The following is a 15,342-nucleotide window of genomic DNA, read 5'->3' as shown; positions in this document are numbered from 1 at the left end:
AGATTGTTGATCAAGCTAAAAGCATGAAGAATAAAGGATAACCTCTTTGTCTGGATAAAGAACTATTCAGCAGGTAGAATACAAAGAGTAAGACTTATGAAGCCCTATTTACAAGTAGCTGATGTTTTAAGTGGTATTCCACAAGGAAGTGTACTGGGTCCTATTCATTTTACAATATTTATCAATGATCTGCCAGAAACTGTCAAAAGTATATGAAAGATCTTTGCAGATGATACAATACTTTAAAATGCAAAGTCCTACATACTGGAAGAAAAAATCCCATGCGTAAATATACAAGCTATTTCAACAATAGCATAAATCCTATTAGTTTGTAGGGAAGAAAAAGATCTAGGATTCGTTTCTGATGAAACTTTGATGAAATCCACACACACAGAAGGCAATTGCTAAAGTAAAGCAAATGATAGGTATGATAAAAAGGTCCTTTGACTATATTGATAAAGATACTTTTCCAAAATTGTACAAAGCTGAAGTTCGGCCACATGTCGAGTATGGAAATACAGTGTGGTAATACTGGTATCCATACCTTAAGAGACATGCAATCTACCGCTTAGGGAAAAGTTCAGAAGAGAGCCACCAAATTAGTTGAGTGCAGAGATGTGACATACCGGTACTTAGAACGATTAAGGTACTTGCAGCTGCTGTCAATGAAAGGATGAAAATTAAGAGGTGACTGAATCCAGACATATAAAATACATCAGTGTATTGAATATTGAATGATTTGTACAATATCAGTACAGACAAAATATCTGTTCATATATATATATATATACGTGTGTGTGTGTTAGTAGAGTGGATTTCTATGGATGTTGCCTTGGGTTCTTTTTTCAGTGCACCAAAGTGCGTGCTGCATACAGGACCTTAGTCATCTCACAGATACGATCATACACTCAATTTGATTTCACAGTAAAACTTTGGAGAAAGAAAGAGACCGGGATTCTTCTTCTTCTTCTGCGTTCGTGGGCTGCAACTCCCATGTTCACTCGTATATACACGAGTGGGCTTTTACGTGTATGACCGTTTTTACCCCGCCATGTACGCAGCGATACTCTGCTTTCCGGGGTGTGCATACTGGGTATGTACTTGTTTCCATAACCCACCGAACGCTGACATGGATTACAGGATCTTTAACGTGCGTATTTGATCTTTCGCTTGCGTGTACACACGAAGGGGGTTCAGGCACTGGCAGGTCTGCACACATGTTGACCTGGGAGATCGGAAAAATCTCCACCCTTTACCCACCAGGCGCCATCACCAAGATTCAAACCCAGGACCCTCAGATTGAAAGTCCAACACTTTAACCATTCGGCTATTGCGCCCATCAGACCAGGATTCAGACCCAGACTCTCACGGAAACTGTATTGGCAAATTAACTATTACTCTCCATAGGGTAAAAAGATTTCCTTTATTCTTGGGTTTGTGGTGTGTGTATGAAGTGAGGTACTTTTATAGCACGCTTTGGGTGCAATATAAAGTTCTAACAATCAATCAAACTCATAAATGAAGATTTTTTTTTCTTTAAAAAAAAAAAAAGTATATGGAGATTTTGATTTCCATCTCTATCACATTTAGTGATTTCCAACAGAAAATAAAGAATATGTGGTTTTCATACTGAATCCAAGTGAAAAAAGAACAAAAACTTATGAAAGTTGTATACTTTAGGTCGTGTTGCAACACTTAAAAATGAGAGAGAATAATACTGCACATCTTAAACTTGGATGGGGTAATTATTTGACATTTTTTATGATCCAGCTGGTTTAAAATGGTGGGTCTTACAAACTGTCAAAACTGAATAAAAGTACTGATTGAAAGTGGAAAGTAAAGTTTTTTAATTGTGTGTGTGTGTGTGAACAGAATAGAACTTGAACAGAACAGAACTTGAACAGAATAGAACAAATGTTATTGTTATGAAACCTTAAAGTGTATACATCATCAGTTAGTATCAACCAACTAGGAAATATTGCCTCTGCGTGTGTGTGTGTTCTAAACACTGGTTGAAAACCCCAAGGAGGTTACTGTAGCTAGTTCAGCTATACGCATTATTCATATTATTCATTTGATGTTTGTGTCCTGAGTGAGTGAGTGACTATATAAGCCTGTGTATGCATTTGTTTATTTGCAATTTCATTTAAATTCTGGAAACAGAACCGAAGAAGAACCCACTGTGATTAAACAGACAATAGAAGCCATACATTGTTAAACATCTCATTAAAACAACCAGAGTCAAACCACAATAGGAAAAATGCAGGCAAGAACTTGATTTTCTACCTCATTTTTTATTTCATCTCCCAACACTTCATGCCACATACATGGAGAAAAAAAAGAGACTTGAATCATGTACAAAACAATCCTTTATAATCACTGTGGTCCTCTGATTAATCTTCCCCAGTACCAAACATCTGAATATATTAGGAAAAAAAAGATTGTTTCTTGACTCACTAAACACAAGTAAAACAATATCCTGCTCAGTCAGTTCCAGATATTCTCACCTGCTGCCATCTCCAGCTCAAGACTTTTCAGCCAGTTTAAATGAAGGAAAGTGAAAATGAAAAGGTGCTGTGAAAGGAAATGCCTTGGTTGGAAGAACATTACTACTAATAATAATTATAATTATTATTGCTGCTTATAGTCCAGCTGACCACTCATGGCCATATCAGGACTGCCCAACTACAAAAATGTCCAACCATGTTAAACACAAAACTGTCACATATGTAAAATAAATAAATAAATAAAAATCATTAAGATAAACCTACAAAACAGTTCCTGGCACATTATCTTAACCATTTGGCTCCTTAATTAGGGCAAATAAGATTAGACCATGCTGAGGATGTCAGCCCTTTTAGTTTATCATCCCCAGATAACAAAAAAATTGTAAATGTGGAAAAGGCAACAAAAAACAACACTTCAAAGACAAACAAAAAATACATAAAAAGGCAATATAGGCTAATAACACTGCAGAATGGACAGCTAGTGCCCATCCCAGTGTTTACAATCTCACTACCTAATAACCAGAGCAAAACAGCACAGACAGTACATCATAGACTGTGTGTAAAGGCTTCCTCGAAAAAAGAAAGGGGAATGGACAGGGAAGGCAGAAAAAGGGGACAACAGTGAAGGAAATAAAGAGAGCAATAGAAAAGAGGAAATTTCTAACAGTATTTCCAGAAGGTGGGGATGCTATTGAAAGACCTCTGGCATCCCACGGGGGAAATTAATAAAAATAATAAATAAATCTAGGAGAAGGACAAACAGACACAGAGAAACCCTACACTGGTGACATCAAAACGTTTTGCTGGTTCCCCTCTTCAGTCATTGTGGGTTTTTGTTGTTGTTGTTGTTGCCTTTTCTTAATCAATCCAATTCCTTCCACAAAACTTTTCATTTTCATTCCTCAGTTTCAACAGGCTGAAAAGATTATCAGATGGGAAGTGACGGGGTGAATCTCTCTCTCTCTCTCTCTCTCTCTCTCTCTACACACACACACACACACACACATATATATATATATATATATATATATATATATATATATATATATATATATATATCAATCATAAGAAGACAAATGGACATTTTTACACATTTCTGATTGGGATATATTTCATTCCTGAAACAGCATGGATTCAAAGAAAAAAATTTCTTACAAAATCTCAATCACTTTCTGTATGGATGTCTCTCATGCATTAAATATTCATATCAAATATTCATGAAATTATTTGACACACCTAGAATACAAGACAGATAAATTTATACATCTACTTACACACACACACACACACACACAATTTACTGTGTACTTAACTGAGTAGTCAAACCCCCATCCCATGCCCTTTTTTTTCTTTCACTTCTCCCAACCTATTTGTTTACAGCACAACATATTCCAATTATAAGAGTCTCTGCACATATAGATACAGTTCAAATTACATCTATTCCAAGTGACATAGTTACATCACCCATTTGTACACATGTGATCAAAAATTGCAAATATAAAATGTGTTAAATGCATTTAACACAATCAAAATGAGAACAGCATAATCCAGAATAAATGATATTTGCATACATGTTAAAACAACTTTAATCCACACCACATAAAGTGGTGCAATATTCAAAACAAAATGCAACATTGCCTATCAGTACAGTGATGAAATGAGGACTGAAAAATGTCAAATATATGGTCTGCTGGAATAAATCTTCTCATTCCTGTTATCATTTTCTATAATTCACAAAAAAAGGATATGACTGTTGCTCACCACTTGCTTAGCAAGTACAAGGAATAAAATGTAAACAGAAGAAAATGGGAAAGGATAGACTAGAAAGAGCACACTGGAATTGCAATCAATTCATATCAATCATGAAATACTATTGTGATTTGCACAGTGGTCTTTTTTCTTCTTTTTTTGTTCGTTTTGTTGTTGGTTTTTGTTTTTGTTTTGAAGAAGCCAAGTGGCTAGTGCATTGGATTTCTTGTCTCAGAGTGTGAGGGAAGACTGCGCTAAGAAAATAAATTAGTAAAAAGAAGAAAGAAGGCCACTCACAAACCTGAGTGTAGTTGAGAGTCATAGCCGATAAAGAAAACAAACCATTTTCTTGTTTAGATGTACACTTTCATTTGCGGTGTCCTTTGAAACATGTTGCCATGTAAGATTGACAACTCCACACCACTCTCTTCTGTTAGAAAGTTGTTGAGAACCCACAAACATCACCAACTCTTGTTTCAGGAAGGTGTCAAAGCAAGGGGACTGATCCACACATGCCACACCATGTCTGCTGTAAAAAATAAAATGATTTTTAAAAGATTCAAAGGACACAGATGCCTGACCTTTGCATAAACCCAATATGCTGGCCAGGCCTTGAGAAGTACTCGGTGAAAATGCACCAAACAGGTCTGCAAAACAATTCACAATAAAATACCTCCAAATCCATACTCTTTTATGTGATAATTGTTTCAAAGACTGATGAGTGACAATGTACAGACCTGGAAGAGCAGAATTTTACCCTTGCCCTCCTGCCATATCTTTTACATTATATTTGTCTACAAGATTTCCTCCCATCCTGTACAAAAATTTATCTGTCCACTGGGGCCACAGCCACGGTTCTACATAAACAGCAATTCATCTGAGGCACACAATCCAGATGACTGAGTTGGGACTGAAGCAAGTATGAGCTGATAAAAAGGACAGGAAGGCAAACAACAAAAAAGTTGAACAGAGAGGAGAGGTAATCACTTGTGCAGGATTTCAAGAAAGAACAGATTCTATTTATGATTCAATTCACAACAGTATAACAGAAAGGAAGAAAGCAGCTTCCACACAGGTTAAACTTTGTCTGGCTGCAATCATATCGGTTCATAACATGAAATATGAGCTGACATGTTTTCTGCACAATTGTAGGGGTCACTGTGATTCTCTGGATGAACACCATGAAGGCACCCATATATGAGTGTTACAGGTTACAATATTTATTTTATTTTTAACTGGGCTGGAATGGTGAAATAAAATTCTTAGACATTCTGATTTATCAACAACTGAAATTTATAGCAACTGCGCTGAAATGGCTCGTTAGGTACAGTGACTGTCTGTCACTGACGAAGTTGATGTGAAGAATGAAGGGGGGGCAAAAGACGATCAACAAACAATCAAAAAGATCTGAGGAGCTTCTCTTCAATTTGGGAACACAGTTAGATGGTAGTAGCCTGAAGTGTGAAATATTTAATTATCCAAGCACCATTTTCTCTCTAAATGTGTTGGGGGGTTTTGCTTTTTGTTAGCTTTTTTTGTTGTTGATAATTTAACCTGCTTTGGTTGCCTCATATGTTATTGTTGTATTTCTAGAGCTTCTTTTTCTTTCTGTCTGTTTTACATGTGTACACAAAAAAGTTATATATTTCATGTGCAAGTTTTATGTGAATAATTATAATAATACTAAAGAAAAAAGTTTTTACAAAAAACTTTTAAAAGATTTTAACATGGGCAGTTCAAAATGACTGGAAATCATATAATTTCTTATTTGCATTTGCAAAATCAACAAAGCAGATTATGAATAAGAAATATGAAGCACCTCATTGCCCATAACCCTTAGGACAATCAATTAACAGGCAATGAAAAATGAACCAAAGACATTCAAATTTATTGCACTAAATGCTGAACTAAATGTGTATGTTTTTCACATTAAAAACAGTCAAAAAAGGATTCCAGAAACCTAACACTCTTGATTGTCCCCAATACACAGCACAGGAGTTCTCACTTACACATGTATCAGTGTGAAATACTGCTTGTGCCATGTTCACATACCTCCTTCTGAACACATATTCAGAATAAAATATAATAGAGGTAAACTCAGTTAAAATATTGCCGATCCTCATTTAATATGTATCTGATAACCAACCTGATTAAATACATAATTGGTAACAAAGTCAGTAGCATACTTTCACTGATCACCATCAGTTAAAAAAAAAAAAAAAAAATAATTAAAAAAATTGAAGCTTCACAAACGTTATTCATATGCAGCATTTTGTATTTGGTCACGCTGGCGCTTAAGACATAAGATTGATGGTCCCTCAAAATGAAGTCTCATAAAATTACACAATAACTAAAAAAAAAAAAAAAGAAAAAAAAAAAAGTAACTCATTTAACAATAGTTGCTATCATCTATAGCAATATATGCCTCCTGGCAATATTTTCGATCTAAATGTTTTGAATCACTTTTCAGCATTTCCTTCTCTACGCATTCCAAATAAGTCCTCACAAGAAATCAAGAGACAGTCTATATTTTCCTAATATTTCTGAACAACAAAAAAGTTAATAATCAACACAAAAGTGAGTCTTCTATCAAAGTTTTTCTTCCCCCCACCCCCCTTTTTTTTTTCTTTTTTTTTTTCTAACTCTTTACTTCCTCTCATCCACCTCTCCCTAACCCAATACAATCCTTCTAAGTGAACTGCTTATGAACTGGCTGTCAGCTCTACTCCCAAACCATTTTCTTTTTTTCTTCTTCTTTTTTTTTTTTAGTTTCTCAAAACAAAAAATTATCAACTATTCAAACAAATATTCAATTCAAGCACAATATACAAAAAGCGCCAATGAGTAAAATATAGCAAAATAATGAAATTGCTTTGGTTTATAAATCCAACCCAGAGGATACTCTCAAGAGTGTTAGAAAATTCTGAAGTTTTGTTTTTTTTCAGCTTGATTCAAAATTATTGTCTCTGGTTTCTGGTTGTACATTTGGTTGTAAAGAAAACTGTACTAAAAAAGAAACATGTACCACAATACCACATCTACTGCTCTTCCTGTACAAACCACACCAGTATTCACCATTTACTTTCTGGTGGTGGTGGTTGTTTTTTTTCTTGTTGCTAATAGACCAGCCGACTGCACAGGGCCACATCAGTACTGTTAAACCATACAAATGCTCAACCGTTTCAACACAAAACTGTCACATCTACAAAAAAACACAAAGACAAACCCTCAAAACATAGTCCATGACACAGTATCCCAACCATTTTGCTCCTTAGGGCAAATAAGACAAGGCCATGCTGAGGACGCTAGCCATTCCGCTTAATTCATCATCCCCAGATAACAAAAAATCATAAAAAAGGAAAGAACATACTTCAAAGCCAAACAAAAAATACATCTAAAAAAAAAAAAGCTATATGAGCAAATAACACTGCAAAATGGGCAGTGTTTACAATCTCACTACCTAATAGCCAGAGCAAAACAGCACAGATACTACATCACAGACAGCAGAAAAGAGAAAAAAAGTGTCTATGTTTGCTTGAAAAAAGAAAGGGGAATGGACTGGGAAGGCAGAAAAAGGAGGCAACAGGGAAGGAGGAAAAAAGGCAGAAACAAAGAGAGTGATAGAAAAGAGGAAATTTCTAGCACAGAATTTCCAGAAGACGGGGATGCTGTTTATATGGAAAGACTCCCGTCATCCCCACAGGGGAATTTTCTTTCTGATTTTAAGTGAACATCTGTCTGAATGAATAATATAAACCAAATAAACTATACATGATTATTTTGAAGATCAATCAAAATATACATCATTATTTTCAAAACCCATAATTTCAAATTTCAATAATGAATTTTCCCACCGGACACAGATAAACAACATTCTGAACTAATTCATAATTCTTTATTCATTCTGAGATGTACAGTGTTGTTGTTCTTCAAACCATTTACTCATGACAAAACCTGGATGTTGGGACTAATACATGTTTCAGCTTGTGAGATAATTTGTTAAAAGGCATGATTATGCTTTTGTAGCTAATCAGAAGAAATGCAAAAGCATATAATCTTTTGAAATTGTTCGCTTGACATAAAGACAGCCAAAATAGTTTTTTTTCAAAACATGTGGTATTACTCGGAGTATAATATATGTTTTCAGTAATACAAATACTGAGTAAAATGCAAACATTCATGACAGTAAAGCCAGTTAAAACCAATTTCAGAAAAAAGATGATATGACATATAGCATCTTTTTTTTTTTTTTTTTAATGAAACAGGATAAACTTTGGTCAAATTAAAGGTGCTGGACAGTCATAAGATTAAGCCAAAGGAATGAAAAATAAAAACTATTGCTGATTTTTGTTCATCCAATGCACATTAAAAATGGAGAAAACTAGCCGTAAATAACATGAGAAGCAAACCAACTTGGTTGGTTGAATAGTAGGCAGTGCAGGTACGCTGTTCTCAATCCCAGGCCTGGAAAAATTAGTCATTCAAACAAAAATGTAGATTGCAAATTAATGTCTTCCTTCCACACAAAAACAAATGGACAGTTTTTGATTGTTTTACAATGTCTCAGTGCAAGGAAGTAGCAGCAGTTCTTGAATATAATCAATTTGTCAGATAACAAAACTGAGGTGGGTGGTATCTTACACATGGCAAAAGCAAAACACAGATATTTAGCAAATCTGCACATATTTTCTCCAACCATACTACATTCATTTTAAAACTATATCATGTTAGGATATGACTCCAATGAAAAACAACAAAACTAACAATCTGATTAGTTTAATTCCTGACATATATACAATAACACTACAGCAATGAAAGGGGTATACAATCAATGGAATACAACATGGCCCACATACAAAATTTTAGCCCACACAAACATAAAAAACAAATCCTGAGTGACAAAGTTCTTGTGGAAACAAAAATGCTTGAAACAACCCTTTGATCATCATTAAAAGCAAGTTGACAAAGACTGACACAGAATGACTAACTAAAAGATCTTAACCATTCTTTGTCCACATAAGTTTTCATACCTTTCTAATACCTTTGTCTTGCTTGAAATAAATTTCAAATGCTAAAAATATATCAATTTTATGATACATCAAACCCTGTGAAAGGAACAGAAAAATAAAGATTCAAGCATACAAACAATATATAAACAACCAAACAAAAAATTATTTATGAAGGAAATTATACAAAAACAACTAACCAAACAAACAGATTAAAAAAAATAAATAAATAAACCAGTCATCATCAGCAAGTGGGGACCTCTAAATCCTGTCTGCCAAACACAGCCACTTGCAGTGCCAAGTCTTTGCATTTCAAAAGCATTAATGACAGTTAAAATTTGTCAGAAATAACAGCAGCGATCACTCACTTTTTGAACAAAAAAAAAAAATCTATCCAGTTCAATCTATGTTGTTTATAGCCCAGCCTAATCAGTCAGGCATCTCAGAGATGACGGCATGCACTAACTTCCAAATTCAAGTCAGGGCAAAAGACCATGCCCACACAGCAAAGACATAATTTTCGATCAAATGAGATGTTCAGCTATACCACCATACCCTAACAATAAGTACAACAGATTATGTGTGGGTGCCAGCCCTTCTTTTACATTTATCTATCTCCAAATTATTAACAGAAATATGCAAGAAAAAAATCTACAACACCAAAATCAAAACAAAACTAAAAAGACCATATTGACTGTTATTTGGGATGTGTTGTGCAGAACAATGAGGCAATCATGTTCAGTTCATGTTAGATCAAGTCAAGTCAAATCCTTTATTTATGAGGGAAGTAGATAATCAAGGAAAATGTTGTTGTTTTTTTTACATCTAGCCCTCGCCTAAAGAGGGAAAGAAGATCACAGACACCTAGTGCAGTTACATAATGAGAAAAAGAGAAGAAAAAAAAATGCTTGTGTTGCTGATTTGTCTGTCTGTTTTCCATGGTTCTACGGTAAATCCCACAAAATCCAAATGTGAAATAGAGAAAAAAAAAAGTAACAACAGCAAAAATCCATGAGCTGTGTCTGTACACACATCATCATAATTACAAGAGCTGAACGTAACTCTGCCAGTATGACAAGACAAACCCATAACATCAACTTTCATACGAAGAATTGCATCAACTGACCACAAACCAGATAGTTGTATTCCACCAAACTCTGTTCAGTCAATGCCATAGAAATTATACATGATATATATATGACTGTGGTCCATCAATTCCTTCAATAAATATTTTGCATAACCAAACAATTCATCTTTTCCCTTCTTTACAGTTTTACAATAATGCAAGTGAAAGAAACTAACTGACAGAGAGGGTGGTGGTAGTGTGTGTGAGGCAGGTAGGGTCAGGATGGGGAGGGTGGGTGGGGTGGGGGGGGGGAGGTGGAAGAGAAAGAAAGTAACAGAGAGAGACCGAAGCCATACATTTGTGTTGCAAATATGGCAAATATATTATTACCTTTTTTTTTTTTTTAATCCAGCTCATTTAGTCAACCTTGGCACAGTATATGACACATTGCTTACAGTAGTTAATATATACATACATTTAAATTTGTATTAAATTTGATGTATACCCATTTGTAACACTGCTCAGAATGCATACCTATCTCCAGTACAATTTGGCAGCCTATCTGCCCATGAAACATTCCAGCAGAATGGAGGACAGTGTCAGTTTTCGAGTAAGGACAAACAGGAAATTGCACAATCAACAATTCTATGCAAAAGAACACAGACACAAACATTGAAAACAACAACAACAACAATAAAGAAACAAATTTTAGAAGAAAGGACACAACAAGTATCTATTCCTTCAAGTACCTGTTTGGACACATGTGACTCATGTTAGCATCTTACAATCCTACCTAATTAAGCTAGGTGTGTCTGTCATTCCTAAAAGTAACAATGAATAAGCGAAGGTGCTCACTGCTAATAATGACTCACGCTGATATACTTTTTTTTTTAAATTGTGCTATTTTGTGAGAACCAAATAATCAGATTGAAGATATACAATCATTACAATCTTGACGAACTGGAAGATTTGACAAAAGATGAAGAGAAAGAAAAGAAAAAATCTGAAAACTCAAAGAATGACCAATAGTGATCTTGATTGCAGCTTTTCTATTACCAACTTGGTTTATAAAGTTTAGGCCAAACATTTTTATATTTAAGCAAGACACTGCTAAATGAATACTTCACAAAAATATCTGCCAATGATACTCAGGCATATTTTGGTACTTGAGAAGAATATAATACATATTCAAGACATTTTGACACAAATCAATAAGTAGTCAAAGAAATGGTGAGTTCACAATAGAAGAATGCAAAATATTACATATACTGATAAGAACAGTTTTTTTTGTTTTTGGGGGGAGGGGGGGGGGTTGTTGTTTTTTTGTGTTTTTTTTCAGTGAGCTAAAACCTGAGCTAAAACCAACTAAACTGGAGAAGATTTAGGGAGTCTGGCCGATATGAATGTCATATTTGAGCATCACATCACCTCACCTGTTGAACTGGTAAACATACACATTTTAGAATCACAATACATAATGAACAATGCACAATGAACTGAATCACTTGGTCAAACAATTCTGCGGTACCTTAATCTCGTAATGGTCCTCAAATTTGAGCAAATTAACATGACAGATTTTTCACGGATTTATGAACTAAATCTTAATGAGTAACCTGATCTAAGACATGATTTTTAAAAGTTCTTAATCTATGAAATCTGAATCTTAAGACAAGTGATGATTAAAATCAAACTGTGAAAACATTTCAATAACACTGTGATACCAATACTTCAGTTTATTTTTATCATGTCACACTTCCAACGCTTGGCGATATCCATTCCAGCTGATGTAACCTTCACAGCACACTTGTATTTGTAGTATTTACATTATTGTATTTCAGTGTTTAATATATTATAGTGGCCATAATCTTGTACTCCGATTTATAACAGACAAGTTACTCAAATGTGTGTCTGTATTATACAGATCATATATATCTATATACATATATATATATATATATATATATAAAATATCATATATATATATATATATATATATATATATATGTCTACACTGTTTTAAATTCTTGTGCAAATTGATACTGCTGCTGTTTGTATTTTTTCTTTCTTTTTTTTTGCTTTTTTTTTCTTTCTTTCTTTCTTTTTTTGTTTGTTTGTTTGTTTGTAGAAAGTGCCTACTTTACCACAAATACACAAAGATATTGACAACATCAGCAACATACACATATTCTATTTATACACAAGCTAATAAATAGAAATAAATAAATGAATAAATGTACATACAAACATTCAGGATTTTGACAGTACTTCAAACGCTTTACATTCTGTTACACAATTTGTAAATATAAAAATTCACTGGGTTTTTAAGCCACAAAACTCACGACTGACACATCTTAACAAAGAAGATTAAAATAAACAAAACTTGCAGCTTCACTGTGCCAAACTCATTCAGTCCAACGCTAGCCTGCTCCATGAGGTTCAGTGTAATTCTGGGTACATTTTGGTATGACTGACTATTCAAAACATAAAGTACTCAAGTAACTGATGTGTGTTCACTTTTTTATTTGAGGGGGTGGAGGGTTCTGTGCTGAAGAATGAAACTGGCAAAGAAACAAAAAATTAACCAACCCACACGGTAAACTCAGGATAAACACGAAAGAACAGAATGCATGCCCACAGAAGAAAGCAACACAAACTTAATTTCATTTTCACAGCGGCAGTTTCTCCTCTGATGATGGAAAAAGGTAACTTGGTTTTATAAGCATATCATGGTCCAAAAATATGTATTAATAGAAACATTGATGGCAGGTATGAATATTAAAACTGATAAATAATATAAACCGCAATATGTTATTGCTGTTACTTTATGAGAGATAAAATCGTCAAGACATCTTTTTTTCATCACTTCATATAAAAACTTCCAAATACATGGGGAATATGTCCAAGCGACCTTGAGTTTAATGCAAAGTAATAATGAAGGCGAAACCTACGATAGAGTAATTGTTTCTAACTTATCACCAAGACACACTGACTCATTTCTCAGAAAAATAAGTAAACAATAGGAATGGGAAATCTTTTACAAATCCAATCTTTTGAGATCTGTGTCACATGTCATCACTGAAATGGTATCAGAGGGAAAAAATCAAATCAAATCATTTTTTTTTAATTTTCCAACCTTGAACCCAGGTCAAGATCCAAGACATAAAGCCTGACTGAAAATGAATCAGTGGTTTGTGAGAAATTGCAGTCCACACACACAACAACAACCCACACACACACATAGAGCAAAACTCCTTTATCACAATCTTTTTTTTATGCTCTTGAACTGTAAATGCAAAACAAAAAAAACAACAACAAAAAACACTAAAAAAAACCCAAAAAGTAAAACATTCTTGAAAAATGATCTTTTGTTGCCACTCCCATCCACTTGAGATCAAACTTTGGACTCTGCATAAACTAAAAATTACATGTAAGAAAGGAATCATTCCTTCACGTGAGAAACAGACAGCAGTTTCGTTAACAGCAGCAGCGCTTCCTGTCCCTGACCAAACTCTAGCCACAGTGCAGCAAGCGACATAATAACCAGATGCATCAGACCTTACACGTGTGATGTTGTCTGTATCAAACCACTGAAACACCTTACACCTCAGCTTGTTCCCATTACACTGCACTTGTGCAAAGTGTGCACAAATGCCATGCTCCCAAATGCGCCGCAGTTGTACAGAGCTTATATGACAGCTCTTTAAATGCTTTGCTCCAGGCAATCTCCATGATGCGTTTCCTGAAAGCAGTTCTGTGTCCAACTTCACATGTGATGTCCAAGTTTGAGATACTCCATGAGACATCCCGTGGCTCCAAAGTATCCCTGCACAAATAAGAAAGTAAGCGGAGTTCATGTGCGACAGGGTGAGACAGCCAAGTGGTTAGAGTACTGGGTACTGGGTTTGAGTCCTGGTAGCTGCACTCCATGAGTTTAGGCTGGAAATTGATTTTTTGATCTTCTGTGTCAGTACATGCACAGACATGCTGATGCCTTAATCACCTTTGTGTTTGTACACATGCAGAAGACAAAACAGCCAGCCTGCATACCCCAGAGTGAGGCTACTTGAATGGTGGGGTAAAAACCAACATGATAAAAGGGCCAGTATATATGTAAATGTAGATGGGAGTTGCAAGCCATGAACATAGAACAGAGGTCATGAACATGCAAGACACCAACATATGTCAATAAAACAACTGCCCTTTTCAATATCATTTATCAGTCATCGTCTTCTCTCTTTGTCTGGACTACAATAATTTGTATTTGTATTTCTCTATCACAACAGCGCCACCCATTTTTTTGTATTTTTTCCTGCATGCAGTTTTATTTGTTTTTCCTATCGAAGTGCATTTTTCTACAGAATTTTGCCAGGAACAACCCTTTTGTCACCATGGGTTCTTTTACATGCGCTAAGTGCATGCTGCACATGGGATCTCAAGTTATCGTCTCATCCGAATGACTAGCGTCCAGACCACCACTCAAGGTCTAGGGGAGGGGGAGAAGATATCTGCGGTTGAGCTGTGATTCGAACCAGCACACTCAGATTCTCTCGCTTCCTAGGTGGATGCGTTACCTCTAGGCCATCACTCCACTAATTAATCTTAATAACAATCTTCCCTGGAAACTTGTCATCAAAGGTACTGTTAACATACAATACATAAACCAGACAAGACTCGGATTGCCTCTGAATAGTTTTTATATAGTAAACGTGAACTTTTTTCTTTTTTCTTAAACTGCAAATTTTGTTATTCTGAAAATTTGGTCACCAAAAAACAACAAAAACAGGTCAAAATTTTCCATAATAATTCACAACAAAGGAATTTCAGAAATAAGCTGTTCTCCCCTTCCACCCTTCCTCCCAACCCCCAGTCCCACCTACCCCTTCACATAACACACAAAGTTATTCTCAAATGCATCTTCATTAACACCCATGTGTAAACCGAGACACAGAACAAACTTTCAAGTATATGCATGTAAACACAATCATAAATGCATTACCCTGCACACACTCAAATA

At 35.1% G+C, this 15,342-nt stretch overlaps 1 protein-coding gene across 3 annotated transcripts in view; it reads right to left on the bottom strand.

Moving 5' to 3' along the window:
* Window positions 1-2,281: 2,281 nt before the first annotated feature.
* LOC143301357 (pantothenate kinase 3-like) overlaps window positions 2,282-15,342 on the bottom strand; it is a 29,803-nt gene continuing 16,742 nt past the window's right edge. For all 3 annotated transcript variants that reach the window (XM_076615591.1, XM_076615582.1, XM_076615602.1), the window contains exon 9: window positions 2,282-14,151. In XM_076615591.1, the coding sequence (XP_076471706.1) occupies window positions 14,092-14,151 (60 nt within the window). In that variant the 3' untranslated portion in view covers window positions 2,282-14,091. The remainder of the gene's footprint in view (window positions 14,152-15,342) is intronic.

The sequence above is a fragment of the Babylonia areolata genome, chromosome 2, assembly GCF_041734735.1.
Source record: "Babylonia areolata isolate BAREFJ2019XMU chromosome 2, ASM4173473v1, whole genome shotgun sequence".
In the NCBI taxonomy this organism is placed as follows: domain Eukaryota; kingdom Metazoa; phylum Mollusca; class Gastropoda; order Neogastropoda; family Buccinidae; genus Babylonia; species Babylonia areolata.
This window is presented reverse-complemented; position numbering and strand designations above follow the sequence as displayed.